The following is a 22,699-nucleotide window of genomic DNA, read 5'->3' as shown; positions in this document are numbered from 1 at the left end:
GGTGCGAGATCACAGCACCGCTCCTCGCTGTGACAAGGGGACACTTCTAGAATGTCTAAAAGCTGCTGAGCCATTGTAAACCCATCCAAGATACAGCACTGACAAAACTTCCCAAGCCCCATCCCTTTTCTGATGGCTTTTGTGCAGTTTACACCCTCGGCTGCATCTGGCCATGATTTTGGAGGGAACCATGCGTGGGTCTGAACGTGCCTGAGTAGCTGGAAAGATTAAAAGCTCATAAGCTAAAGACGCTTTGTCTTTTTTGTTTCTTTGTTGTTTTTTAAGCAAAAGGAAAGATTCAGAGCCGCGGACAAAATGCCTCCTGAACAACGCCGAAATCACCCCTCACCACCCGAAGGACCCTGTGGAAATGAGGCGCATCAACTTCCAAACTCCAGGTAACCGGCTGCAAACCGGCCTTTCTCCCGGGCAGGCAGGAGCGCAGCAACTGCCCTTTGCTCAGCCCCCTCCTGCCTGCCAGAGCCGCTGCCGCGCTGAGCCCTGGCGCTGAGCTACGCTGCGCCTAAGGAACCTCAAAGCCCGGTCTTTGCTAAGCGAGACTGCTGAAGGAAACCTGCCGGTGAACCTTGGGGACTTTGCGCAGGCTCTGCCCATCAGCGAGGAGGGTTTTCCTGGCTATCCGGCTAAATTGGTGCATTCTGGGCTAAGTACACAGCTGCCGAGCTTGCCAGAGCGGCGGTGCTGCCGTGCCTGGCACTGGGAGATCCCGGGGCGCTGGAGGAGAAGCGGGGCAGGCTGTCCACCTCTGCAGCTGCTGCTTTCCACATCTGTGCCAAAACGCTGCTGTGCGGAGCCAGCCCTGCCCCGTGCGAGAGGGGAGAGCAGCGGGTCGCTTGGCGCAGACGAGGCAGCATCCCCCGGCTTGGCGCTGCAAACGGAGGCTCCGTGCGCCCTCCGTCCCCTCCACGCGTGTCCCCACGGCCGTGCATGTCCCAGCTGCCCGCATGGCACCTCCACACTGCCCAGACGGGCCCGTCCTCACGCAGACGATGCTGAGCGGTGCCTGCGTGCTGTTACTCGCCTCTGCCTCCCAGCCCCTGCTGCTTGAGGGTTTGGAAGGGAATTTATTGTGCTTTTTGGGGGCTGGCTGTTGTTTTCAGTTTGTTTGTATTGTTTTGCTGTTTTGTGCTTGTTAGTAATGTTTCTGCAGCTCCTGTTTCCCATCCCAGTCCTGTCCTTAGCGTTGTCTGAGTTTGCTCAGGGTGAGGCTGGCAGGGAGCTTTGGGGAGGCACAAAGGCAGCACCAAGCGAGGGTTTCATATCAAAAAGAGTTAGGAACGACCCACTGGTGCCAGCCCAGGCTTAGCAACGACTGAGTCTCAGCTGAGGGGTGCAGCGGGTTCAGTCCAGCGTGCAGGGGTGAATGCAGAGCAGTTCAGCAGCACTGGGGTCCCTAAATCAGCTCTTACTTAGTGCTGCTCTTGAAGGAGAGTCTGAAGGCATTTGAGATGATCCGAGTGGCCCCAGGTGTAGCCCAGCAGCAGGTTGTATTTCTCTGGGAAGACTCCATAGGTGCTGTCTGAATTAAAGCCAGTTGAGTGCAATATACTGTGGTTTAGAAGAGGACCTGGAGGTTCTTCTCCAGGCAGATGACCCAGGTCCAGCAAGCAGAGTCTCATGTCCCCAGCAGCAAAACAGGAGGGGACCTGGGAACGGGCCAGTGTGTGAGCATCTCAGAGAGGGGAGAAAATCTGTCCTAGCTTAATCAGCACAAAAAGTAACTTTCTTTTCCTCTTTAGATTTATGTTGGTTTTCGTTTCTTTATTAGCATGAAATTTTTAAAAGAAGTGTATATTTTATTTATTCATTTTTTACTGTTTTCTGCAGATTCTGGTCTGAGCAGCCCTCTCAGTGACCCTGAGTTTGACTTGGAAAGTTAGTTCCTGTGTGTTTTTGTTCCTGTTGGTTTCATTTTTCCCCTCCCATTATTATTATTATGATTTTTTTCCTCTTCTGTCGCTTTCCTTTCCAATTCTGTTTCGTTCCTGCTTTTTCTTTTCCCTTTTCTTTTTGGTTTCTTTTGGTTTATTTTTCCGAATTCTCTGTATTCCCGCAGCGTTTGCCCATCTCGTCCCTTTTCTGTGCCATCTGTTTGTCTGAACTGCGCTTCCAGTTTTACAGTATCAAACACACAACCAGGCCTTTGCGAGACAAGGGTAGCAGCAGAATAGAGCCCCGCTAGCAGCGTGGGACACTGGCCGTCCTTCTGGGTCTCTTTTGCTGTCCCTAAAGAAAAGCCCTGGGTTTCAAGGCTTCCTTTTCTCCTTCTTGTCAAAGACGTTTCATTTCTGGAGCTTGGCTAAATGTCCTGCGTATTTATTCCTGGGCAGAAAGCCATCTTTTGTGCAGCGGTGTGCGAGCGTCGTGTGTGTGCGTGTTTTGTGTTCATCGCTTCGTAATGTGGGGGAAAGAGAGAAGGAGCTGACGGGCCCCTCGCTCCTCAGCACCGTTTCGTGCCAGATGAAGGACAAAGGGCTGTTTCCCACCCGGGGCAGGTGTCTGGTCCTTGGCAGCGACTCGTTCCAGGAGCACAAGGACCAGAGGCTTCTCCATCCTCCCGCACGCCCGGGTTTGTGCCGAGTGCCATCCAGCCGCCGCCGTTTCGCAGGGAGAAAATGGGCTCTGGCCCATGGAACAGATGTTGAGGGTGACGTTTCTGGCGAGTTGGCTGGCGCACAGAGAATCAAGTCTTTTGTGATAAGATTAGAGAGATTCAAGTGATTGAAATGTTAGATGAGACTGGCTCTAAAGGAACTTCATCCCCATTAGAAGCCAAGATCCCAGCTTTGCTGGGTGGGTTTTGGGTTTGATTTCTTTCTTTTAGATGTGAGGTTTCAGCTGACAAATGTGAAGAGTCACAGATGCTGCTTGTGGCTCGGAGATGAGGGGGCCAGGACATTTTTCTGAATAGTTTCATCCAAATATCACTCTCTTTAGTATTGAATATTCCTGGCAATAGTGTCCCTGTTCCACCTGCCACCTCCTCTCCACCCCCTTGTTGGAACAGAGGGGGTTTGTGTGGTTTTTACGCCTTGGCCGAACCTTGGCCGCCCTGGAGGCCGCTGGGCATAGGAACCTGTGAGCCATTTGCCTTTGTGTCTTAAAAAATAAGAGAGATATTGAATTAAAACCAACAAAAGCGAAGCTGCTGGAGCTGATGCAGCAGCTGGGAAGCGCCGCTCCTGGTTCATTTAATATCAAACTCCTCCTGGATCCTAATGGGAACCCTGATGCACTTGGCATTGTGACCAGGAAAGTGTTTATCGCTGTAGAGGTTTCCGGTCTTCTTTTATTATAAAGAGCCCTAGAAATCGATCCGACGAGGGGATTTGTGTCTTTAGCAGCAGCAGAACAAGGCGAGTTCCCGTGTGTCTGTTCACAGCGGTTGGGGACGGGGACGGATGTTCCCAGCAAAGGGACAGAGCTGGTTTTCAGGAGCCAGTCACGCTGAGGATTTTTCATGGAGCTTTTCTGAAGGCAACTTGTGAAATGCCTTCAAGGGAAACGGGATTTCTCGTTCCAGATTGGCACAGTGGGCCGTTCCCACGTGGCCCAGTTGCTCAGAGGGAGTGACACACGTTGCTCCATGACTTCTAAGCCAAAGAGGCTTTTCTTGTTATTACTGGGTTTTCTGATGGTTTATTTTTTTTCCTTTTAACCTACGTGCCCATCGTTTGGGATTTCGCTGATCACGCTGTGTTTCTAAGCACACTTGAGGTTTTTGCAGCAGAATCAGGTGGGAGCAGCTGCCCAAGTTCATCCAGCGCAGGGGACGCCGGTCGGTGAGGGGGTGACCACAGAGATCTGCAAACAGCGTCATTGACTTGCCAGGAGTTGTTCTGAGTGGGGCTGAGCTTTGCTGTTCCGCTGCAGCTCAAGGTGTATTCAGCCCTTGCTTTCAGAGGCAGAGGGACAGACACTGAGAAGTGTTTGGTCTCTGATATCAGGCATCTCCATCCCACTTGGGCGGAGAGACAACCAGTTCCTCCCAGTGCCCCCCGTCAGCATCTGGTGCTGTGGCACTGGGCTGGATGAAGGAGAAATCCCTCTCTGGGTACGATGGGCTCCAGGACAGCGAGACACTGACCTTTTCCTCCCCGAACTGCACAAACCTTTCTGCCTCGATCCCGGCAGGCTAGAGCGGAGCCAGCACGGCCTCCAGAACACTTGGGGTTATTTTTGTGAGCTTTTTTGGTCTATCCCGCCCTCCCCGTCCTATTTTCAGCCAGAATTCCTTGTGCTGAAAACAGATATCTAGTTAGCTTAGGAGAAACCTGTTGGAGCGGTGGTTAAACCCGGGCTCTGTGACAGACCCGTCCTGTCCCCAGGCCTGGGGGAGGCGGCGTCTCTCTAGAAGTCACTGTAAAACTGAGGATGTCATGCTTGCTTTGCCATCTCTGTGCTGAGTTTTCAGAGTATCTGACCATGCTTCTGCCACCGCCGCTGCTTCGTCACGCACCAACACCCACGGGGCTCGAAATTCTCCCTGGCTTCCATCTCTCCTCCACTCCCGTCCTTCTCATTGGGGACACCGCCCGGGGTTGTCGCCGTGCTGCCGTCCCTGCCTGTCCCCTGCCGTTTGGAGCGGGATCGGCGGGCAGACAGCATGGGAAGCCTTTGGAAAAACATCATCCAATGCAGATGAGCAAAGCACGGAGCGCTTTTCCGCCTGAATTTGCAGCATAGCTGTTTGAGATGGTGGGACGGGCAGGTCCCTGCTCCTTCCAGAGCTCCCGCTGCCCATCTCAGAGCAGGATGTGCAAATCACGCTTCAGACAAAACTGAACGTGCCTTCGCTGCTCAGCCCCGTTGGTGGCTGTGATGTCCCCCCAGTCTGACCAGTCCGATGCAGCGTGGCCCTCCAGTATGTCTCAGAGTCTGTTCCCTGGCAGATCTGCTGCCCTGATACGAGAATTACAAGGGCAGCAGCTAAACCAGGGTCGCGAGGCGTCAGTCTCTGCAGCAAACTGTTCCCCGATCCCCCAGACTGAGAAGGGGCAAGAGGATTTATTCCGCCTCTCCCATCACAAAAGGTGACGACGTCCCCAAGAGCTGCGAGGGGTCGGGCAGCCCGGCTGCAGGAGGGACGGGGAGGGTGAGGACGGAGCCGTCACCCCCATCTCGAGCAGGGAGAGGAGCCCGTGCCCGACGTTCCTATCCCGGTCGCGCCCTGGGGATGGTGCGATCCAACCTGAGCTCACCGAACCAAAAAGAACAATTCCCGAAAAGCCTCCCCTGCTGCCCCATCTGCATTCCCTGCCCCATCGCCAGGTCGGCCGCATCCCTGCCCCTTCCCTTCTTTTGCGTTGGGCTTGGGTTCCGATCATTGCGGGTGCTGTCACATTTGCTGCGTAGGTTCCTCTGGCAGCATTTGCTCATTTTAAGTCCACTATTGGAATCGCTAACACGCATCTGCTCTTTGGATTTTCCTTTTTGTTCCGCTCCGATTTACACATTGAAAATGGGGCCATCACGGGAACACTCTCATTTTACCGTTTGTTGTTTTGGTGTTTTTTTTTAATTTAATTTCCTTGATTTTATTTTTTACTTCCAAGGACACAATTTCGAGCCCTGAATTCTTCTCTTCTAACCTCCCTACTTTCATTGCAGATCTTACATTGTAATTTTTTGTTCTTTTCTTGTTTCTTCTTTCTTATAAAATGTGCCACGGTTGTGAATTTTAGTTATGATTAAACGAGCTTCTTCTCCTGCTGTCTTGTCTTTTAGGTATGCTCAGCCACCCACCAATCCCCGTTTCCGAGCTGGCTGAACACACAGAGCATCTCAAAGCTAACGATAACCTGAAATTGTCCCAAGAGTATGAGGTATGAGCAAGAGAGTGCTGTGCATGGGTTCGCAGAGCGAATTAGGGAATTCAGACAGCCCCTCATCCAGATAAACATGGCTTCATTTTAACGATCTGGTTAGCTGAAATCTTAAAAAAGCTATTTATGAATTGGAAGTGAAGTAGTTTTGCCCAGCGCTTTGCTGGGTTCAGTTCCAGATCATAAAAATGAGGCAGGTCACTGGGCTGTCCCTGTCCTGGCAGGGTCTGAGCTCCGTTTGGAAGGGGGACGCGGCTCCGCACAGACGAGCTGGGGACGGGGAGGTGTCTGGGGTGCTTTGTGTCTTTCTTGTGGACACGGAGAGGACGGAGCTGAGGAACACGATACCCAGTTTTACTCCGCTGACGTTGGGCGAGAGAAGCGGTAAGTCCTCCCCAGCTACGGGATCTGCGGCCACAGAGCTAAAGCAGAGAAAACAGGATGATTTGTGCTTGGCTTGGCTTGTCTGGGGGTTTTGTACTATATTTTTCTCCTTTATGCTCATCTCTGGTTACTCAAAGGGGCTCGTGCGGGTGACCAGCTGTGACTGCAGGACTTGCATTGCAAATCACCGTCCCTGACTGTGACATTCCCACCTGACGGGTCAGGCCAGTCCTGGCACACGGAGGGAAGGAGAAAAGCCTCATACCCCCCCTGTTACCACCGATACATGGCCTAGCGTCCTTGTCACCGTGCGGGGAAGGGCCGTGCGCTTGCACAAACCAGCTCCTTGCACAACCAGCGTCGTGGCTGCACCAGCGCTGCTTAAACCCCAGTGCAGATTGAACATACCACTGATTTCTTTGTTGTTGTCGTCGCTGTCCAAAGACATAAAATGCCCCGATTAGGGTTTTTTTGACTAATAACTAGTCCGGAGTGCTTAGTTCTGTTTGCAGGGGCTGTTTTCTGAATGAAGGGCTGTGTTCTCCCCGCGCTTGCAGCTCCGCGGAGGGGGCTGCATGCTGGAGAAGGTGCTTTTGCTGTGCTGGGGGCTCTCAGCGGCGCACGGGGGGAGCGGGAGCCTGTTAATGTGCTCTATCCAGATTTCCAAGACTGATTTGCATAATGTAATATCCCAAGTGCCCTGGCTTGGTTCCAGCACAACCTCCTCTAGTGGGAGAGCCAGGGCTAAACAAACATCACTAATGAAATGAATGCGAGGCGAGATTAGAGGGATAGAGAGCAAACAGACACATTACAACAGTATAAATACCCATTAGTTTGAAACGCTCCGCGGCGAGAGGACGTTTGTGGCGGGTGGTTTTGGACCAACGTTGCCACAACCAGCGGCGCTGAGCTCCGGGGTTGGCACAGGGTGATGGGCGAGGACCGACCTCAAAGGGACAGAGCCAGGCAGGATGCGCGGGACCGTGTCCCCAGCGGCCGGGGACGCGCAGGGAGAGGGAACAGCGAGAAACCCAACTCGGCACGCTCCTGCCAAGCCTGCAATTGAGGCAAACCCCTCGGGCTCTGCGAAATGATGAAGGAATTAAGCCCTTGTTTTATTTAATTCTCCGGCTGAGGATTTAAAGGTAAACGTAATTAACCTAATTTCCATATCTGGGACAGCTGGACTTTAGAGAATAAAAAACCACAACCACCAAACCTGGCATAAATCAGCAGGACAGGCAGAGAGGGTTTTTCTCTCCAGAGCATTTCATTGGGGTTTTTTATTCCTCCCTTCTAGGAAAAAGGTGCATTAATTCAGTTTGTAGGGTCAGGGTCCTTCTTTGCCAGACTCCCCTGGTGCTTCCCCCCTCTTGGCACCAGAAACGCCCACACAGCACCCTGGTGTCCCAAGTGACGCTGTCCCTGCTCTTCATGGGCAGCCCCGTCCCCTCCCTGGTGTTTCATCTCATAAACCTTGTCTCAGCTTCAATATCTTCTTCTCCAGATATTAGTCCTCACCGAGACACTGGTATATTTATGTCCTCTTAATCGTTTAGTTTAACCATGTGCAGATTTAGCCTCTTCATCATTTCATAAATACATCCCGATGTGATTGTTGCTGTTGTTCTCCCCCAATTGCAGCCATTTATCAGTGTCAGGCTGTAACTAACGCAGCGCAGCCCCGGCAGGAGCACGATCCGAGGCCTCTGTGCTGCAGCCTGGAATTGTGCTGGTGCTTTTGCTACCGGGTCGTGCTGCATCGTGCCCGAGGGGGAATTATCACGGGTACCGCTCGGGGCTGAGAGAGATATGGGACCCGAGCGCCCTGTGCCGCCGGGCTGGGGCTTTTCCGCAGCAAAGATCGGCTCTGGAGGGAAGCAAACTGAACGCTGCGCTCCTGAGCTGGCTCTTTGGGGCCATGATCTGGCCTGCAGGGTGTTCAGAGCTTGATTTGCTGCTTTTCCTCCTGTCTGACTCTTCCATTTCCTGCTTCCTGCAGTCCATCGACCCTGGCCAGCAGTTCACCTGGGAACACTCCAACCTCGAAGTGAACAAGCCCAAGAACCGCTACGCCAACGTGATCGCCTACGACCACTCGCGTGTCATCCTCCTGCCCATCGAAGGTACCGCGATCTCGACTCCTACGTGTTTGTGCTGCTGCAGGGAAACACATTGCGTGCGCTCTCCTCCCTTCCCTGCTACCCTCTCTTTATATTCTTCCATAGCATCTCCCTGGGAGTTCAGCAGGCAGGAGATTGCTCTGTAAACCAGGCATTTGTTAAATTCTGGTGACTGACATATTCCCCAGAGCTGCCATCTCTCATTTCAAGGGCCGGTTTATCAAGAAACTGTTCCCTTTACTTGGAGAACCCGCTCGTTACATTTCTGACTAACGGGAAGAATTCAGCCCACATGGTGCTTTAGATGGAGCAGGAACGGGTGCCGATGGCTGTGCGGTGTTTCTGTACGGCACATGAATGAGAAGTAAGTGCAGGGCTAATTGTACATATGTGAGTGTCAGCAGCGTAGCAAAGATGTGGCTGCTGTGTTGTGCAGATGCAAATACTTGATATGCAGCTCTTGCTGCATTCCTGGCCCCTGAAAAGCTGAGAATAAGAAGAGGTTAGTGTTAGACTGGTAGGTCACAAATTGTTTCCTGAGCTTCTTACGGGAGCGATGGTGCAGTCAGAAAATTTACACTGAATTTCACAACCCGTGGCTCTTGACAGAATTGCTCTGGTGCACGCTGGGGTAAGAGGGGCTTTTAGCGGAGAGGAGATGGAGTTTAACAGGGCACCTGCTCTGCGTGCCGCTGCCAAGATGACATTTGAGTTCCATCATCTCGGGCTGTGTGTGGCTGTGCTGTACGGATAAAGCATTTAAGGCTGGTCTTGCATTGCTAAGAGCTGATCATCTGAGCAGAGAGGATATGGGGTGTCCTAATAACCCCCTGGGGAACGTGGAGGTCAATTCAGAAGCTTTTGTGACAAGGGAATTGCCAGAATAATCGAATGCTGGGTAACTCAGGAAGTGGGGATGGGGAAGAGCTGTTTGGGGTGGCAGCGGATTGCGGTGACTTGCCAAAATCTGCACAAATCTGGATCGGTCTTGTCTGCTGTTGGAGGATTTTAAACATTTCTCATTGGGAAGATGACTGTGTTCTGGCTTGGTTTTCTTCCGAGATTAATATTGTATAAGCCAAGGAAAACAAAGTCTTTAAAAAGTTGCCTCGTCATTCAAGGGGAAAGAGAAGAGCACAGGGATAGGAATGAAGGACACTTGGGGCTGATCGCAGCTCTTGGGGACGCAGGACCACAGGGCTGGATGTGGGCAGTGGCATCGTGAGGGACCCACAGGGCAAGTATGACGGGCCAAGCTTTAATTTTCAAGCCTCTGAGAGGTTCTGACCTGTCCTGGCTGGCGTGTTCTTGCCTACCAGGCTGTATTTTGTGCTGAGGGCTGAAAGATGAAAAGAGTTAGAGGAATGAGTTGTTGCTTTCTCTTTGTTTTAAAGTCGGGGTTTGTCAAGGCTGCAGATTGTCACCGCCGCCTTGGTCAGGAAGAAGCAGTGGCTTTAATTCCGTGACTTCTCTGTAACTGGGCCTGTCACACCGCGAAACATTGCAGGAGCTCACGGCCACCATTTCAAATTACCGAGCGGACCCGAGGGGGCTGGAGAGGCGATTAATTCCAGCAGCTCAGCCTTGCTCACGTTCCTGCCCAGCACAGCCGCCTCCCCTCCCGAAATTTCAGATTGGGAAGGAATGGGGGCAGGGAACCCTCCAGAAATTTAATCAAAAGCCATTTCTACCAGCAGCTGAAATTACCGAGTACCCTTGAGGACGGGCAGGCAGTTCAGCCGGATCGCTCGCGCCAACGGGAGCAGCGGCGGCTGCAGCAGGATGAGGAGCAGCGACCCAGTTTCATGGGGGTGCCGCTCCCACCCGTGGCTCCCCCTCGAGACACGAGTTAAGCGTTGGGTACCGAGTTAATCACAGGTTAGCAGAACCTGCCAGCATTGAAACAGGCCAGCTCAGCGCACAGGCGGATCCTCCGTTCCAATCCGGAGGGTCTCTATAGCCGAACCTGAACGGCAGCGTTTGCCGGTGTCCGTTTAACTCGGAGCCGTTTCCTCCTGCCGTGTCCCAATCCTGCTCTTCACTCTGGCAGCACCTCCTGCCACTCGTACCCAACCCCTCGAGCAAGGACACGGGCAAAGCAGCTGCAGCTCAGCCTGGAATGCGTGTGAATAGTAAAAAACCAGTCCTAAAAATGACACTGGACAATTTAAAGCAAGTCAAAGCCTGTAATTTCGAAGCCTTTCCTGGCTGAATCAAGCCTGGTTTGTTGTCCCTGACTTTGCCCAGCTGTAGCTCACATTAGGCTCTGGACTGGGCTGTGCATCAAGCAGGTGCGTTTGCTGCCCAGACTGGGCGTTCTGGGACAAGGACTCGTTTTTGTCCTATTTAAGACCAGTCCTAGGCCAGGACTTCTGCTCCTCTTAGCGACAGCAGTAAGAAGATCATGGTTTCCAGGCTTTAATAGTTGGTCTCTAATATCTCTGGCAAGAAGTTATTTGTCTCCCTGCACTGCAGCACCGTCGAGGCAGGAGCTTCAGCTGGGAACAACATGGAAAGCTCCTGATCTCCCAGCTGGGACTCCAGCCCACCAAGCTGTGAAGGCTGCGGTGTTTTTGCAGGGGAATTCTCTCTAACAACATCCCTGCAAAGATCTCCTCGTGCTTCCAGCTCCCTAAAGTCCTGCTCAAGTCACTAACTCGCTTTTGCTGGTTTAACACAGGAATTGTGGGCAGCGATTACATCAACGCCAACTACATCGACGGCTATCGGAAGCAGAACGCCTACATCGCCACGCAGGGGCCTCTGCCAGAGACCTTTGGAGACTTTTGGCGGATGGTGTGGGAGCAGCGATCAGCTACTATTGTGATGATGACTAAGCTGGAGGAGAAATCACGGGTAAGATGCATGAGAGGAATGACGAGTTAGTCATAATCCTGGGGGATTGGAGGGTGGGGTTGGGGAACAGCAAATCCCTTTGATCCGCAGCCCACAGCGATGTCGGGGGGATTTGTGCCTGCGTTGCCAGCACCCTGAAAGTTCAGTGATTCGTTGCATTTCTAAAAAAAACAAACCATTCAGCCTGGCAAGCTGGAGCCTCCTTTGCAGCTCCAAGAGAAGAGGACACTCAAGCCCGCCGCATGCTTTGTAGGTCTGTCTGGGAGTTAATCATGTGGCAATTTTCACACTCAGTTCTCTTGTTTAACAAGCCCCAGAACATCCACTCTAATCTTGGGGATCATTCCAGTCTGTTGTCCGCATGATTGATGTGGTGCATCAAAGCCTGTGCTTAGTCAGTAGGAGCTTTTCATGCCGGGTCTGTCCAGTCGTGGTGCTCTGGAAAGACATTTCTTGTGCCTTCCCTCCCCTCAGTGACCTGCCCAGCGTCACCTGTAACAACATCAGGGCACTTCTGGAATGAGCTTCCCCTCATAGGAGCAGAGGAAACGGCCTCAAGTTGCGCCAGGGGAGGGTGAGGTTGGATCTGGGAACAATTTCTTCCCCAAAGGGCTGTGGGGCATTGGAACAGGCTGCCCAGGGCAGTGCTGGAGTCACCATCCCTGGAGGGCTGGACAGACGGACATGAGGTTCTCAGGACATGGGGCAGGGACAGGGCTGGGTTATGGTTGGACTCCATCATCTTGAGGGGCTTTTCCAACCAAAGTGATGGTGTTCCATGCAGTGCAGGGTTTGTGCCAGCGCTGAGCAATGCCTCCTGTTTTCCAGATAAAGTGTGACCAGTACTGGCCGGGCCGAGGTACAGACACCTATGGAATGATTCAAGTGACGTTACTCGACACCATAGAGTTGGCCACGTTCTGCGTTCGCACGTTCTCCCTCCACAAGGTGAGCTGTCTCCTGTTTCTTCCCCGGCCATGAGCTGCAGACGCTCTCCGTACACAGCCGGGCAGGGTCCTGGTGCCCGTGTGACTCTTGGTGCACGTTGCTCTGCAGAACGGCTCCAGCGAGAAGCGGGAGGTCCGCCAGTTCCAGTTCACAGCCTGGCCTGACCACGGGGTGCCCGAGTACCCCACCCCGTTCCTGGCTTTTCTGAGACGGGTGAAAACCTGCAACCCCCCTGACGCTGGTCCCATCGTGGTGCACTGCAGGTACCGATTTCCCTCACCTAACCTCGCATGGGGCCATCTGGGGAGGGTGGAATTTTGGTAGGACGTTGATTTGCACCTTGTGAGTCTCCTTGTGAGACCCTGAGCCATCTGAGGAGGGTACTTGGGGTTTTCCTTGAGCATGGAATTTCTTCAGGTGGTGAGTTTAGTTTGCAGCAGATCACTCAGACCTTGTTGGGAACAGGAGGTGCCCCTCACGGTCCTGGTGTTGGGTCTGTGTCGCGTTGTTGTTGTCACCGTGGGGAAGGAGGGAGGTTGGGAGCGACCAGGGAAGCTGCTCGGTGTTGCCGCACCAGGTGTTTGGGAGGCAGAGCTGCCTCTGCTGTCAAAGGGAGAGCTGACAGTGATTGAAAGGGGTTTTTTTGAGTGCTGCAGCTATTCTGATAACGACTGAAGGCCCCCATGGGCAGGTAGCATTCCCTAATTCAATTTACAACCCAAGGAGGAACGCTTGCAGCCTCAACCGAGATAAATCCCCGTGTTCCTCGGGAGGGTGAGGAGGAGCCCGCAGGTTCCTGGGCGCCGAGGAAAGACATCTGAATGGTACAGGCTGCGGGGGAAGCTAATCCTGCCTCTCCTAGAGGATGCCATTCAAACAGTCTTTGTAAGTGGGCAACTTATCGCTAACCTCGCAGATGGCAATTATCGCGCACCTCTCAGAAAATGAATAGAGAGACCTGTCAGCTCACAACGTGCAGGAAGCGGCTCCCAGATCAGCTGCTAAATTCTTGCCAAAGCTCCAGTCACCTGCTTGGTTCAGGTGTTAGGCAGTCTAATTAACAGAGATCAAGGGGGCTTTATGAAAAAAGGGACTGCACTGGAATAGTAAAAGGAAACCCTTTATTAGCAGCAGCAAATGCACAGACTCGCAGAGCCCTGCTGATTCACAAATGCCATTACACGCAAGTTTGATGTTACCTCGGTGCACAAAAACATTTAGGAAAAGAGGTGACGCATGTTACTCATTACAACATCAGTAGTTTCTCAGCTGCTGAAAGATCTGAGTGATTAAATGTGCTTTTTAAGCCCTCAGATCATGCTGGCCCTTTGTTCGAGCCTGGAGCCCCTACCTGGAACTGTCAGAACTGTGAGAGCTCCTGTCCCGGGATGGCACATGAGAAACACAGGAGCAATGGGGCAGATCGGTGTGGAGGGGCAACGGGCACAGCTCCAGGGGCAGCTTTGGGCAAGGTTTTGCTAAACTGAGCTGAACAAAGCTGAGCCCGAGTACAGAGATGAGGGACCTTTCCGTCTGCCGGTTCGGATCGTGCTGTTGTGGCCCAGGTGGGGTTCAGAGAAGCAGATTTTTAGGTTCCAGTGCAGACTTTGTGGCCCTGGTGCAGCACAGTGCTCACACACTGCAGTGCTGGTGACATTTTGGGTCACCCCGTCCCCTGCACAACTGCCCCAGACCCACATGATGAAGTGCTGAGGTGAGTGAGCAGCAGCACCGACCAGCACCAGGTCAACTGGGCACGTTCTTATCATACAACAAAATCCACGAAACAGCTGGATAGCCCATCCCAGAACAGCCCATCCCAGAACAGCCCATCGCTTCATTGTTTTTCCCCCTTTTCCTTCCAGTGCGGGCGTTGGCCGGACCGGCTGCTTCATCGTGATCGACGCCATGCTCGAGAGGATAAAACACGAGAAAACGGTGGACATTTATGGGCACGTCACCCTCATGAGGTCACAGCGCAACTACATGGTACAGACAGAGGACCAGTACAGCTTTATACACGATGCCTTGCTCGAGGCCGTCGCGTGCGGCAACACGGAGGTGCCAGCGCGGAACCTCTACACCTACATCCAGAAACTGGCGCAGATTGAGGTCGGGGAGCACGTGACGGGCATGGAGCTGGAGTTCAAGGTAACGGGGGATGCTGGAACGGGGACGGTGGTCACTGGGCAGGCTCAGGGGAGCTCTGTGGTGCTGCTGCTCACACGAAGCACACAGGGAGCCTTTAGACGGCTGATGGAACTTTTTGGTTCCACGTTAGAGAAGTAATTACTTTTCTGACTTCTACTGAGGTTCCCAGGGGAGATGAACTACCTACTGCTGCGGGAGGCTCGTCTGGTCGTTTCAAATCCAGATTGAATTTGCTCACCCTTTAGATTGGGGTTTTAAGGTTTTTTTATTATTATTTCTTTGAAAGTTTTGCTGGGGAGAAAGTCTCAAACTCTGTCCTTACCCACCACAAAAACAAACAGGTAGAATAATGTGGTGGAATGGAGGGCAAGTTAAGTGGGCCGGCGTAGGGCTCAAGCCACCAAAAATAAAGGTGAAGAGCCGGTTGTGACTCTGCTTTTGCCTTCAGCGACTCGCCAACTCCAAAGCCCACACCTCCCGGTTCATCAGCGCCAACCTCCCGTGCAACAAGTTCAAGAACCGCCTGGTGAACATCATGCCGTACGAGACCACGCGGGTCTGCCTGCAGCCCATCCGCGGCGTGGAGGGCTCCGACTACATCAACGCCAGCTTCATCGACGGCTACAGGTACGCGGCTCCTCGCTGCCAGAAGTTTCTGTGCGTGAGGCTGGGGGTGCAGAAGTACTAAGGGTCGGACTAGAGCTGTTCTGTCCCCTGATCTGCCTGTGCCGCAGGGAAATTCCCCCTTGCAGTGCTCCTACAGCCTCATGAGAAGCTCTATTCTCTATAGTCTTAAAGTGACTTACACCCTGAAGCAAACTAAACCCTTCTCCAGCTGCAGGTCCTAAACGCAGCGTGCCAGTGAGGGGTGGATTTTTGCCATCGGGAGGTTTCTAAAAACAGATTAGGTTTTTATGATGACATGAGTGATGTGGGGCTGTGGTTGTTCTGACAGCTTTCCCCGGTGACCGGTGCCACGGGCTCCAGCTGCCGCCGTCCTGGTGTGCGCAGAGCCCGGCAGCGAAGCCGGGGACGGAGCAGCCCTGGGCACGTGCACCGTGCTCTGGGCATCTCCAGGCCTGGCACTTCCATTCTTGGTGCTACTCAGGCCCAGAAAACATGGATTCTAGTTCCAGGAATCCAGCATGTTACACCTTGTTCTATACAGGGCATCCTGTTCATCTGGATTTGCTCCTTGGAGTGATATTTAGAGAGAGCTTCAGTACTGGCTTTCTTTTTTAACCATTAGCACCAGAGAGCCCTCGTGCCCTGTTTGCCCTTGCACTGGTCTCGTCCTTCCCCAACATTTCCATTTGTTCCCCTGCTCTCCAACCTTCACTTGCATTTCCAAAAGCTTCAGAGCCTGGCCCAGGCTGCCCAGGGGGGTTGTGGAGTCTCCTTCTGTGCAGACATTCCAACCCGCCTGGACACCTTCCTGTGTAACCTCATCTGGGTGTTCCTGCTCCATGGGGGGATTGCACTGGATGAGCTTTGAGGTCCCTTCAGCCCCTGACACTCTGGGACGCTGTGCCTCTGTTCCCGCAGGCAGCAGAAGGCGTACATCGCCACGCAGGGGCCACTGGCCGAGACCACCGAGGATTTCTGGCGGATGCTGTGGGAGAACAACTCCACCATCGTTGTCATGCTGACCAAGCTTCGCGAGATGGGGCGGGTGAGTGTGCGCCGAGGAGGAGCGCGGGGGGGACCCCGGCACGAGGGCTGACGGGGACTTTTCTCCCCCCTCGGCAGGAAAAGTGCCACCAGTACTGGCCAGCGGAGCGCTCTGCCCGGTACCAGTACTTCGTCGTGGATCCCATGGCGGAATACAACATGCCTCAGTACATCCTGCGGGAGTTCAAGGTCACCGACGCCAGGGTGAGTCCTGCACAAGGGTTGTTTTATAGCTGAGGGTGGGCTGGGGAGTTTTGGTGCCTGGGGACAGGGAAGGCACAGGATGGGAGGAAACGGCCTCAAGTTGCGCCAGGGGAGGTTGAGGTTGGATCTGGGAACAGTTTCTTCCCCAAAGGGCTGTGGGGCATTGGAACAGGCTGCCCAGGGCAGTGCTGGAGTCACCATCCCTGGAGGGCTGGACAGACGGACATGAGGTTCTCAGGACATGGGGTGGGTTATGGTTGGGCTCCATCACCTTGAGGGGGTTTTCCAACCAAAATGATTCTACAATTCTTATATTTTGGCTCCTGTAAGAAATACTGAGGCATAAACACTTTGTGAAAGCCTGGGATTATCAGGGGAGGAGAGCTCGGCTGGGCTGAGGACCAGAATACAAACAGATTGCACTTAAATATCTCATCTTACAACTTCAAAGTAGTTTTCTAACCTCTGCTCCTCACTAATCACAGTAGTGAGTCACTTTGTTAGAGATGTACCAAGCTTTTGGTTTTACTTGCCGCTTATTTGAGATAAAAGCAGAAAATAGCATCTCCACAGCCAGCTAAGGGAACAGCAGACGATGCTCTGCACCCTGCAGAAAATGTGCCCTTGGCCTCGGGCTTTAGGAGGAGCCACCATTACTTGTATTCAAAGGGGCACGGTCACGCAAATACTCTTAGATTTAATGTCAGATTTCTCCTCTGAGGGAACATAGTACCTTCTGAAATTTGTTTAGCAAATGTAGCTCTCAAATTAGAGTCCTTTGCTTTTGAGGCTGCCGTTATTGTAGAAGCTGATAATTCTATTGGCAAGGCTGAGGGGGAGGATGCCTCATCGGTCCTGGTAGAACAAGATTTATCGTCCTGTCAGCTGTAATTCTGACACTGCAGCAACTCCTTCTCAAGATTGATGGAGAGGCCATCACCTCCCCTTGGCTGTTCCTGTGCTCAACGGGCCATCTGTGCAGCCCTTGCCGTGTCACCTGCCGCGTCCCAAACCATCAACTGCAACAGCTTCATCATTGTAGAGATACAAAATGTTATGTATTTCCACTGTTTTAAATGTTCCTGGTTTTTTCCCCCCGCAGGACGGTCAGTCACGAACTGTCCGTCAGTTCCAGTTCACCGACTGGCCAGAACAAGGGGTGCCAAAATCAGGAGAAGGTTTTATCGACTTCATCGGCCAGGTACATAAGACCAAGGAGCAGTTCGGCCAGGACGGCCCAATCTCTGTGCACTGCAGGTACGTGCACCCGAATGCAAACATTTCCTGCGGGTTTCTCCCTCTGTGCAGGCAGATTGCTTGGGGGTGTGTGAAGGGGGAATGGCACACACTGGTACTCTGCAGGGGGGAGGTACCATGGGGTTGAGCATGAGCCAGCACTGGGCCCTTGTGGCCAGGAAGCCAATGGGACCTGGGGTGGGTTAGAAGGGGGTGGTCAGTAGGTCAGAGAGGTTCTCCTGCCCCTCTGCTCTGCCCTGGGGAGACCACACCTGGAATCTTGTGTCCAGTTGTGGCCCCTCAGTTCCAGCAGGACAGGGAACTGCTGGAGAGAGTCCAGCGCAGCCACCAAGATGCTGCAGGGAGTGGAGCATCTCCCGTGTGAGGAAAGGCTGAGGGAGCTGGGGCTCTGGAGCTGGACAAGAGGACACTGAGGGGGGACTCATTCCTGGGGATCAATATGGAAAGGGGCAGTGTCAGGAGGATGGAGCCAGGCTCTGCTGGTGACAACCAGTGACAGGACAAGGGGCAATGGGTACAAACTAGAGATTCCATTTAAATATGAGAAGCAACTTCTAGACTGTGGCAGAGCCTGGCCCAGGCTGCCCAGGGGGGTTGTGGAGTCTCCTTCTCTGCAGACATTCCAACCCACCTGGACACCTTCCTGTGTAACCTCATCTGGGTGTTCCTGCTCCATGGGGGGATTGCACTGGATGAGCTTTCCAGGTCCCTTCAACTCCTGACATTCTGTGAAGTGTTTTTTACCAGCCTTACCCCGTTCTGCAGCTCTGGCACTGCTGGGCTGTGTTTGCTGGCAGAAGGAACTGCACCTCCCTCCCCCTGGCCAGGAGAGGATTGTGCATTTTTCCAGTTATTTAATTTAATAGTGTTCCATATTAGTAAGAAGTTTCACACAGAATGCTGTACCACTGCTCAAAGGGTCACACACTATGCCAGTTTAATTCCTTCCTCCTGCAGAACTGAGTCTCTCCCATTCTAATGTTCCTAAGACACAGCTCAACCCCCCACAACCTCAGCATTCAGGAAAACATTTGACCACCGTAACACAGAGTTTCCTTTTCCCCCCCTGCCTGTTCCCGCAGTGCTGGCGTGGGCAGGACCGGAGTGTTCATCACCTTGAGCATCGTCCTGGAACGGATGCGCTACGAGGGGGTTGTAGATATTTTCCAGACGGTAAAGATGCTGCGAACACAACGACCTGCCATGGTGCAAACAGAGGTAAGGGGAGCGGGGAAGAGTTCAGAGGGCAAAGCACCACGGCTGCAGCCTTGTCCTGGCCCTGGAGATGCTTTTTGCCCTTTTAACCACTAACAAAGCCTTAACTAATAAATTAATAATCATTGAATAAGTAAATCCCCTTGCTATAAAGCCTCTTAAAGGTTGAATCCGGGTCTGGCAGCCCTGGTTCTTCCCTCCTCCCCAGCTCGGAGTGGGGAGACTCACCTGCAGCCGCAGAGCGGGAGGGTTTGTGTGATGGGTGTCCAAGAGCTGCACGGCCAGGAAAGGGATGGAGTCTGAAGAGCCATTTCAAGCCTCTGAACCTGATTATCTTTCCCGTTCACAGGACGAATACCAGTTCTGTTACCAGGCAGCTCTGGAGTATCTGGGAAGTTTTGATCACTATGCAACATAAAAAGCCATCGTTGTGCAGACTCTACCAACCACTTAAGTCCTGGAAGGCCTCTTTTGACCCGGGAGGAGCGTTTGAACTTAACAAAACTGAAATCAGAAGTACCTTTTCATCTGGACAATGCATTGGGGAGCAGGGGAAGGACTGGAAGGAACACCCCTTGGAGGACTCATCCTGTCAGCGGCCGCGCAGACGCAGCTCGGAGGCTGCGGCTCCAGGTGCTGAACTGCTCTCGTTACCTCAAGTGGTGTTCGCTCGGCAGGACGGATGGACATGGAGAAACGGATCCAAAAGCTGGAGAAGGGAAGGAAACCGACTTTGGTTACATCATTAGAGTTCAGTTTATTTACTAATATAGTTGGCAGTCTTTAAAGGAAGTCACTTGCAGAATTGAAGGTGTTCTGTAAAAGATACAACAAGGAATTAAATCTCACCACGTAGGCAAAGGGAGGGTCAGGAGTTCAGGCTGGAGTCTTAATAAGCTCAGTGTCAGCGCGAGGATGGTCCTGGGCTCACAGGCATCTTGTAACATGGGAGAGGCTTTAAGCTCACGGTTTGAATACTTGCAACATTCCTCATTTCTTCTAATTCCAAACTTGATTTTGTAGGATATTTAGAATTCTAGAGCCCTGGCCGTGTGCTGTGCCCCCCGCACCGGGGCAGGCGCAGCTGGGGTCGCTGCTCCCCCTTTCCAGCGCCTTCATTGGAGCAGCGGGGGACCCTGGTGAGGACACGCGGCCCCTTCCCCTTCTCTTTGCACACTCACGCCCCCACTTTGCAAGCAGCTGTGCCCCCAGCGCTCCCAACGGAGCCTGAGCAGCGCCCGTAAGAAACGTATTGCCAATAACCAGCCAGAGACTCTCAGGACCGTCCGAGGCCGCCGGCGCAGCCGCCACCGCGCCCGGGCTGGAGGGAGAACGGGGAGAGACCGAGTCAGGTGCGTCCGATGGCAAATACTGTGAGTGGCTTTCTTTAAAGTATCGATGTAACTGTAACAAGTGACATTACCTTTTTTTTTTTTTTAAATAGTGTATTTTTTCCTTTTTTTAAGAAAAAAAAGACAAAGAATATCAGTCAATGAATTTAAAAGAAAAATTTGCTTATTTGTTCATATTATGTTCAAAGACAGTCTATTTTTTCACTGTAGAAATGTTACGTGTAATGGCTGTGATATATAAAAATGCAGTGCAAATTGCTACTTCTACATATTGCTTTTCTACCATTTAAAAGGTTGAACTTGCTCATGGAAGAACAAAACGTCCTTTCTGGATATTCTTTTGGGTTCTTTTTGGTTTAAATCGCAGACATATCGTGGTTGGGAGGGCAGGAGCGGGGGCTGCACCGACCGCTCCTGCAGGTCAAATAAACCAGTGTCTTACCGTGACTGCGGACGGACGGACAGTGATGCCGCACATCAGCGCGCACATTTGTACCACCGAAGGTCGATCGTGGTACCGGCCCCGGTCTGTCCGTGCGCCGGGTTGTGGGTGAAACGCTCTTGGCGTTGGCAACGCCGCGCGGCCCCGGCACCGCTTGCCTCTGACTGTTCCTGGTTTTATTTTCTAGAAGGGGTAATCACGGCCATCGAGTGCGACCCAGAAAACCCCACAACGATCTATTTCCTGTCTTTAACTGAAAAAAAAAAAACCCACAAAAGGCTTCTCCAAGATTTTACTTCTTATTTGTGTAAAAGTTGCCCAAATTTCTAAGTATGTTGCAGCAAAACGAGTCGGGGGGAGGGGGGAGGTTTTTTCCTTTGTATGAGAGCAAAGTGCTGTTGCTTTCACACTGTTATTTCAAACTGAATCAGTAAGTGGTTTTCACACCACTGTGTATGTAGATATATTGACTTTGTATTAAAGGAAGATTGTCTGAACGGCCTGGCTGCAAACCCCTTTGTTGGTGGGAGCGGGGGACGGAGAAGGCGGCTGCAAGAACCTTTTTCTGGTGCTCGTGGCCACACCAAATGGGGCTTACACTCCACAAGCAAATAAATGGGCTCATCTTGGAGCTCTTTGGGGCATTTGGCCCAAGAGCTGCAGCAACAGCAGCTGCTGGTTTAGGTGGAGCAGTGTGGAATGGGGCACAGGTGCATCCATGGCTGCAGCTGAACGGGCTATAGACCCAGGGAATAGAATCATAGGGATGACTCCACCACTTAAACCTCCAGTGAGGTTTAGAACCAGCTCTGCTGCCGGGTCGGTGTTGCCCTCGCACTGGGCTGTGGCTTCCAAAGGAGCAGCAGGGGCTGGAAATGGCGGTGAAGACACAAACACTTACCCAGGATAGAAGGTGCTGGTTGAGGCCGGTGGCCGCGGCAGCTGGAGATCGCCCTGGTTCCACTGCTGGGGACCCGTGGCTGCAAGAGGAACCGGCCGGGCGGAGGAGGCGGCTCCCAGCGGCTCCATCGCCTGGAGGGGCCCGTGGCCTCGTGCTGCCGTAACCTGCAACACAGCAGGGTTGTCAATGTAAATGTACACAGTGAGAGCTGAAAACTGAGCTGCCTTGTCTGCCAAGACAACTCCAGCTGAACCAGAGCCTAATAATAATCTGTGAGTTGTCAGTAGGTCTGTACTAACGCGGATGGGCTTGGCCCAGACTGAGCTTCCCACGTTGTCCATGTTAAGACAGGACCGAGCGGGGACAGGCTGAGGAGGACACGGGACCAGCACAAACCCCCTCTCCCTGCTCCAGTGACACCTCCATGAGCACTGTGGCTCGAGCTTTAAGAACAATAAAGAGCAATTAGCACAGAAACGCGATCAAACAACCGAACCCAGGGAACCACGTCCCCTTCAAACCGCTGTTAGTCCGTGTGACAGATGGAGCAGGTGGGAGCCAAACATCCAACTCTGGTGGCACAGGACAAAAGGAGAAAGATCATTCCTGATGTATAATCATCTTCCACGTACGTGGGCATTTATATGAACAGTAATTATTTCTGACTGTTCATAATGCCCTGAACTCAACGCTAATTTGCAGCGCTGAACTGGCAGCTCAGCCGTGCGACGCAGGACAGGCCCCTTTCCTCGGGCTCGCATCAATCACTGTTGATTTTGGGCACTCACTTGAGTTCGCCATTGAAGAACAGAAAGGAAAAGCTGATTCTTCATCTAAGCTCTTGTTCCTCAGCCTCCCACCCTGCGCTCAGCAACCCTGTTCCCGGCTCTGTGGTGCTGATCACCCCCAGCACCGCTCTCCAGCCTCTTCTTTTTGTTCTACCTTTGTCTGAGCTGCCGTGACCGTGCCCCGCGTTGAGCTGCAAAACCTTTCCAGAACAGAAATCAGTTCCCTGGGGAGTACAGGAAGGTGAGTGACAAAGAGAATCGGAACAGCAGCTGGGAACTACGTAAATCTTTCCAAAAAAACCCAACCGATGCGGTAGGAAGCAAATACAGAGTGAAATATCAGCACAAGAGTAAAGACTTAAAATGCCACCAAGTCCACGGTGACAGCGCTGCGCTGGTGACGGCCCCACGACGGCGCCTCTCGGAAGGTCGAACACAAGCATCGTTGCTAGAAAAATGCTGTTATCAACCGATTTCCATTGCATCGCCCCATGCAAAACTTAATATACGTGAGAAGAAATTTAATTAGTCTGTGTTAGATGTAACAAACTCACCTTT

At 52.6% G+C, this 22,699-nt stretch overlaps 1 protein-coding gene across 6 annotated transcripts in view; it reads left to right on the top strand.

Moving 5' to 3' along the window:
• The window catches only part of PTPRS (protein tyrosine phosphatase receptor type S), a gene marked incomplete at both ends in the record, with an annotated part of 92,946 nt that extends 73,870 nt beyond the window's left edge, over nucleotides 1-19,076 (top strand). For 4 of the 6 annotated variants that reach the window (XM_080359305.1, XM_080359302.1, XM_080359304.1 and 1 more), the window contains 13 exons: nucleotides 286-398; nucleotides 5,749-5,846; nucleotides 8,236-8,359; nucleotides 11,037-11,212; nucleotides 12,041-12,160; nucleotides 12,269-12,423; nucleotides 14,026-14,311; nucleotides 14,760-14,938; nucleotides 15,857-15,983; nucleotides 16,061-16,186; nucleotides 17,289-17,443; nucleotides 18,526-18,661; nucleotides 19,008-19,076. In XM_080359305.1, the coding sequence (XP_080215431.1) occupies nucleotides 286-398; nucleotides 5,749-5,846; nucleotides 8,236-8,359; nucleotides 11,037-11,212; nucleotides 12,041-12,160; nucleotides 12,269-12,423; nucleotides 14,026-14,311; nucleotides 14,760-14,938; nucleotides 15,857-15,983; nucleotides 16,061-16,186; nucleotides 17,289-17,443; nucleotides 18,526-18,661; nucleotides 19,008-19,076 (1,864 nt within the window). Of the gene's footprint in view, nucleotides 1-285; nucleotides 399-1,848; nucleotides 1,897-5,748; nucleotides 5,847-8,235; nucleotides 8,360-11,036; nucleotides 11,213-12,040; nucleotides 12,161-12,268; nucleotides 12,424-14,025; nucleotides 14,312-14,759; nucleotides 14,939-15,856; nucleotides 15,984-16,060; nucleotides 16,187-17,288; nucleotides 17,444-18,525; nucleotides 18,662-19,007 lie in introns of all 6 variants that reach the window. The other 2 variants (XM_080359301.1, XM_080359300.1) reach the window with 1 other exon arrangement.
• Nucleotides 19,077-22,699: the final 3,623 nt, after the last annotated feature.

The sequence above is a fragment of the Nesoenas mayeri genome (genome assembly GCF_963082525.1).
Source record: "Nesoenas mayeri genome assembly, chromosome: 25".
NCBI lineage: Eukaryota > Metazoa > Chordata > Aves > Columbiformes > Columbidae > Nesoenas > Nesoenas mayeri.
This window is presented reverse-complemented; position numbering and strand designations above follow the sequence as displayed.